Here is a 6,124-nt window from a genome sequence, read left to right as displayed (position 1 = left end):
TTTTTCGTATAATCTTATATTGCTAAATTAAAAACAATCTTTTATAATTTTTTAATGAACATTTTATGTATATCAATGACATACTATTGTAACATTACGTTCAAATGAGTATATATATAATTGAAAATGAAAACAATTGTGATAAAAAAATATTTCCGCATTTCCATTTCTATATTCACTTGGTAATTAAATCACATATTTTATGTTAAATTTATATAATAATCCATTATCTATATATATAAAGAATAAGCAAGTACTTAATACTATCGATTTGGCTTATAGCAGTACTCAGAATTAGATGCCCTTTTCGAGCCGAAATCTGAGGTGATGTCTACAATAATCTCACTATCATTCGGAGTTCGACAGTCGAATCACGTAGGCAATCTCTTGAGGCAACGTTATCCGCGCGATCGACGGTTATCAAACCTTAAATTATAGCAAGAGGATCGTAGGCACCGAAAGGATTGGATATCGGCTCGAAAAAGACATCTAATTCCGAGCACTGGCTTATAGTCATTATCTAATGTATAATTGTGAATTGAGGACTATTGGAAAAAAAGAAAAAAAATTAATCGCTTGTCGCGTATACGCAATCAATCATGTATTGCATCAGTGTGATTTAATGTATCATTTCACCAATGATCACTTTGATTCTTTGAATGTTTATAATCATTGTTTATTTAGCGTTAAAAACGCATTGCCCAGTCTCAAAAACTATTGTAATTATTACCGCCCAATTGCGAGTTGAAGCCTCTGTTGTTTGGCGAATATCCTGGCCTGAAGTTGTTACCTAAACCTGTATACAAATGATACAATATATACATATATATGTATACAATATATACATACATATATACATTACATGTTAAAGTTTCTTATTTGCTCAAGAATCGATAATCTTAAGAATAGATAAGTGAAGATTTGTGAAGTAATAATTGATTGTAATTAATCTAATCTTCTAGATCTATCAAATATGACATAATGATTTAAGAATTGTGTAATATAATAAAAATATTATCTCTGTATTATCTTTTAACAGTAGCAATATAATATTGTTTATAAAACAGATTAGAGAGAAAGTAAGATTTCTGTTTCAAACATTTTTAATAGTAATTAGAAATCTTACCTCCACAGAAATTGCCAATACCACTTAGTGACATGCCACTCGATCCGCCAGTTGAGTTCAGGAACAGTTCAATGTATCTGTGTGACATGTGGCTTTTATCCTACAATAAAATGTGAAGAAATTAAAATAAAATTCACTTTATATATACGAATTGTGCCAATGATTTTTCCACGATATTTCTTAAAATTATTATCTAAACGAATTCCAAGTAAAACTTTAGCAAAAAAAAAAAAAAAACTGTACGAACCTTGCACATTGCTTTTACGGCTTCTTCGTGAGTTGCGAATTCCACGTCAGCTTCTCCCGATGGACGACCGCCATTCTCAAGAATAATGCGGACATTCACCGGTTCGATTGGTCTGAAGAACTGTAAAATAATATTCAGAATAAATTATTATATCCAGAGAAAGAGAGCCTATTTAAAATACAGACTTTTATATCGTTATTATTGATTATAGGAGAAAGAAGCTTACATCAGCTATATCTTGTTCTGTCGCCTTGAATGGCAGTCCTCGCATATGAATACTGTGAACACCAGAATTACCGCCCCAAGAGTCATTATTGCCTCTGTAATTATTGCCCTTCATGTCCATACCGCCACGCATCCCCATATTGCCTCGAGATCCGTAATTGTTTCCACTTCCCCATGGGCCGCTATCAAAGTCTAAAATAAAATTGTAAAATCCATAGCGAAAAAATGGATAAAGTATATTGTAGGATCTAAAAAGCAGAGATTATATATAGAAATATAAATACATACGTAATGAATTTGTACGTGTATTGTATAATAATTCTCTATTACGGTTTTCTCCTGCGCGATAGTCTCCATACTTCGATAGATGATGTAAGGAATCACCTCTATTTCTGGATCCTCTGCTATTGTTGCTGAAGCGATTCATCCCGCCGAAGCGATCACCGCGAGTGTATGGCGCGGGCCTCTGATTGAAGCCGCCCATAGGACCGCCGCGCATTTTCGGCCCGATACTCGCGCGTACCTCGGACAAACTGCTTCGGAAGATCTCGATATATCTGTTAATAATCGAAATAATGTTAGAGATGTTCGTAGAGCGGATAAATTGTATCGTTGTCATTATTGCTACTCTCACCATACATTGTTATCAAATCGTAAACTCGACGAAATATTAACGATATTAATAGATTTGAAAGATTGCGAATGGTGAGAGAGACAAGAAAAACAAAATAGTAACACGGAGATTTTAAAGGAATCATTTCTCTGCATAGCGCAGTAATGAGAAATTAATTTACAGTTTGATGTTTATAAAAAAGAAGAAAAAACTTGTGTGTTGGCGTTAAAGTTGACTTTACAAATGTGTGACAGAACAACTATATGCATACTAAACCTCCGCATTATTTTTTTTTTTTTTTGTATTTAATCTGCGAAGACTCTCCCGCGACGAAATCGCTTCTCGATGTATCTACGTCACATGTACCCCATAGAAACCCATGCGACGTCGACGATCTTCAGGCAAGCCACGCTTTTATAATTACACTTTCTGGAAATGAACATTTCTATCGACGTGAAATTTTTTAGACTCAAATTATTTAATATATAATTCTTCATACAACAAGCATCATATTGCAAACATTTTCTTAAAGACTATAGACGTCTTAAAGATGTCTATAGGATAACAAGTTGTCCTTAAGTTGTCTTTAAGACATCTTTTAGACACTCGTAGGAGCACTCTCTCTTGACAAGTTTATATTTTTTATCTTAAGATAATTAATGTTCATCCACAGAAAGTATAATTATGCGTGCTATATTGGATCGATGGTTATTATCTCTCTTTCTCTCTTTTTTTCTTTCTCTCTCTCTCTTTTTCTCTCTCTGTAGCGCCCATCGAGTTTTGGCTTGCCCTACCCATGTCCCATGGGATTTGGTGATGATGGTAAGGGGCTACCTCCCGCCCCCCGGCACCCACCCACGGGTATAAGTTGGGTCCACAGTACTTTCGCTTACGTATTATGATTATTTGGTTGTAATTGTGTTTTTTGAGAGGCAGTTTCTTTATATCAGATTAAAAAAAGAAGTTGTCTAGAAAGCTTTTCTCCTTTCAAGAAAAGTTTGTTCATTTAAAAATTAATTCAAAAGTCTGTGATTCTTGTCAAAGAGTTTTTTCTAAATAGTTTCTCAAGCTGTAAGATTAAATTGAAGAGAATTTTTTTATATTATAGATTTTTAAATATGAATGTACATATTGATAGTTTTGTATAATGTAATATAATTCATATTTTATTTTTTCTCTTGGGCAAAAAATGTTTTCTAGCAAAAATCGGTTAAAGAAACTGCATCTATTGCAAAATTTGTTCCCGCTATTTATTAAATGAAATGTATATAGCTAAGTATACTACAATCATTAATATAAATGATATGGAAAAGTCATAAGTATACCCAAACCCAGCTATAGCGTCTCAGTGCCCCACCTGTGTCCTATCTTTTCCTTGTGTTTCTGCAGAGCGCGCTCCGCAACATCTTTGTTAACAAATTGAACGTAAGCCTCCCCAGTACTGCGGCCCGTGTAGTCTGTCGGTAGTGAAATCCCGTTCGGCAATATCTCCAACCCTGACCCACACATAATCAAACATCGACATTGTAGCTTATAGGTACCCATTAAGGAAAAAGAGAAGTTATGTTCAGGTTTAATAAAACCCTTATAAAAAAAAAAAAGAAAAAAAAAAGCAAGAATTGTTAAAATTCTAAAATCGCGTTAAATATGCGCACATTTTTCTTTTCTTTTTTTTCTCTTCATGTTTCTCCTTGTATAGATAAAATAATAATTTTCTGGCATCCGAAAAACCAGAGTTAAGAATTAAGCTCGATCATCGAATCGCGTGTAGCAAAAATGTTTTTGTTCCGTTTGTACAAATCATAATAAAATAATCCATAGCAACTCAGCTCTTAATAGAATCTTAAATCTTAACTGAGGCATCGATACCGGAACACAGAGACGTCGCTGTAGATGGAGTTTAATATCAGTTATTCAATATATGTCATATGCATTATCTTGTGAGATCTAATTCTAATTGACAATTTTATGATAATATTGTTGCAATATTGTTAGATAAAGCAATTTTTAGCTTGCAGAAATACATAAATGTAAAATAATAATTTTATGTCAGAACCATCCAAAGTATTCTGTCGCTGCGTTCCCGAAATAATCCTCAAATTTCGTATCTATGTATTTTCGTATATATGAAAAGAGGGACTATGAAAACAAAAAGAAAACTACATACTTATAAAAGAGAATGGATATCTGTCTCAAAAATTAATTAAAATATCGATGACATTCATTAATCAATTAATAAGCAATACTGGATACTTTATAGTTTGCCAAATACCTGAGAAGAATTGTGCAATTTCTTCTTTGGAACAACCAAATGGCAGGCCACGTAATCTCACGCAACCATCATCCATTGCATTTTCCAAATTAAGGCCGCTCCTCTTCACAACCCATTCCATCTCTCCACGTTTTGCTTTAAAAACTGAAACAGCAACAATAATGAAATTATTATAAAGTTTGCAAATAAAGAAATAAGATATTTAAATATTCATGTTAAAACTAAACTATAAAAAAAGATAAATTATTTTCAAAAAAGCTTTTCAATCTTATATATATATAAAGAATTTATATATAAAAAATTAACCTTCAATATAACGATGGCCCATATGATCCCTATCTCTTTTGCAAGCCTTCTCAATATCTTCCGGAGTATCCATTTCTACATAAGCCTCGCCACTGGGGCGTCCCTCACGAGACATAGTCATGTGAACACCATTCTTGCCATTAGAAATGGAACAGTCGCCAAAAAACTTCATGATTTCGTCCACAGTAGTGGACCACGGCAACCCACGCATTTTAACGACATATCCTTCATCCTCGTGATCCCCACTGCCACTCGACATGATTCTAGTGTAATTTTCTTTTAAGCAGTGCCTGTAAAAATGCAAATATATAATGCAAATGTATAACTTAATATATTATCTCTTTTGATTATTTTATCTAGCATAACATAACAGAGAATGATGTTCATAATGAAAAAAACCACAGCAGGAGAAAGATAACTCAAGCAAATTACTAATTTTGTAATGATTTGGTTTCCAAAATATCTAACATCCCATGTTTATATATCTTATTTTGGAAACGATATTCTTATGTTACGAGAAACATGCACCGATTGCGAATGTAACATTATAACAAAAAAGAGAAACATCGACGAAAAAATTTTCGCACGCACTTCGAGCTTTTCTTGATTTGTAAATACTTGTAAATATATATTGACGAAGCAAAATAAAAAAAATGAAAATAAATCGGCAGTTTTGAGTCGCAGATAGAATGTCTGATAAAGCACATGCCCCCACATGTTCGCGTTCAATTATTTCAAAGCGAAATCATTAAATCGTTGCAATTTGCACCGAGAAAATTATGAATTTCGTGTTGGAATAGAAAATCAGTGAAAAGAGCGTTTCTCGCAAGCGCTATCGTAGGAAACATTCGCAGTCATGGGACGCGAATGCATTCCAGATTTGCGATATCAAGTTGCTCAATTTGTCGTAATCGCGAAGAATCTGGTGATATTGCTTTGTATTTCTGCTCTCAAATTCGATTTTATTCGTTATAACGAGCGAAATGTACCTGAGATATCTGCAATCAGCGTCAAAATTAGCTCCTAAATACTCCGAAAACGTGCGAGTCGTAAGATCAGGCAAAATGGTGTGCAAACAGAGGAGTTCAAGCACGACTCGAATCGTAACAAAATGGTAGACGCTCTAATGTGGACGCAGTACAATTGAACGCAATCGCTTATATCGTTCGATGTCTAGAGTAACCAAAATGATTGACCAATCAGAAAGCTCTATGGTCAATTGACCAATATATTCAGTTGAACGTTACCCCCTCCGCCGCAAACTTTCTAATTCTTTCAATATATAATTATATAAATACATTTATATATAAATAAATATATATATATATATATATA

The 6,124-nt window shown here is 33.5% G+C and overlaps 1 protein-coding gene across 2 annotated transcripts; it reads right to left on the bottom strand.

Annotated features, from left to right (window-relative positions):
• Positions 1 to 576: 576 nt before the first annotated feature.
• LOC126848249 (heterogeneous nuclear ribonucleoprotein H2) lies at positions 577 to 5,923 on the bottom strand. 2 transcript variants are annotated; one of them, XM_050589005.1, is made up of 9 exons: positions 5,779 to 5,923; positions 4,790 to 5,079; positions 4,484 to 4,627; positions 3,569 to 3,707; positions 1,887 to 2,155; positions 1,600 to 1,790; positions 1,374 to 1,493; positions 1,127 to 1,226; positions 577 to 796 (listed from the first exon to the last, which is right to left on the bottom strand). In XM_050589005.1, exons 2-9 carry the CDS (start codon positions 5,046 to 5,048, stop codon positions 708 to 710), a joined length of 1,311 nt encoding a protein of 436 aa, XP_050444962.1. In that variant the 5' UTR covers positions 5,049 to 5,079; positions 5,779 to 5,923; the 3' UTR covers positions 577 to 707. The 2 variants fall into 2 exon arrangements, with proteins under 2 accessions (XP_050444962.1, XP_050444963.1); XM_050589006.1 differs by having other exon boundaries at positions 1,983 to 2,155.
• Positions 5,924 to 6,124: the final 201 nt, after the last annotated feature.

This window comes from Cataglyphis hispanica, chromosome 3 (genome assembly GCF_021464435.1).
Source record: "Cataglyphis hispanica isolate Lineage 1 chromosome 3, ULB_Chis1_1.0, whole genome shotgun sequence".
Lineage (NCBI taxonomy): Eukaryota > Metazoa > Arthropoda > Insecta > Hymenoptera > Formicidae > Cataglyphis > Cataglyphis hispanica.
The sequence above is the reverse complement of the archived record's forward strand: the minus strand, read 5'-3'. Positions and strand labels throughout refer to the sequence as shown.

Bases quoted from the DNA above. Each gene is read 5' to 3' on its own strand.
- LOC126848249 (XM_050589005.1), bottom strand. From the start codon at position 5,048: ATGTCGAGTGGCAGTGGGGATCACGAGGATGAAGGATATGTCGTTAAA. The intron at 1,494-1,599 runs GTAAGCTTCTTT...ATTATTTTACAG, and splicing joins CAGAACAAGATATAGCTGAT to TTCTTCAGACCAATCGAACC. The intron at 797-1,126 runs GTAAGATTTCTA...ATTTGTATACAG, and splicing joins TATTGGCAATTTCTGTGGAG to GTTTAGGTAACAACTTCAGG.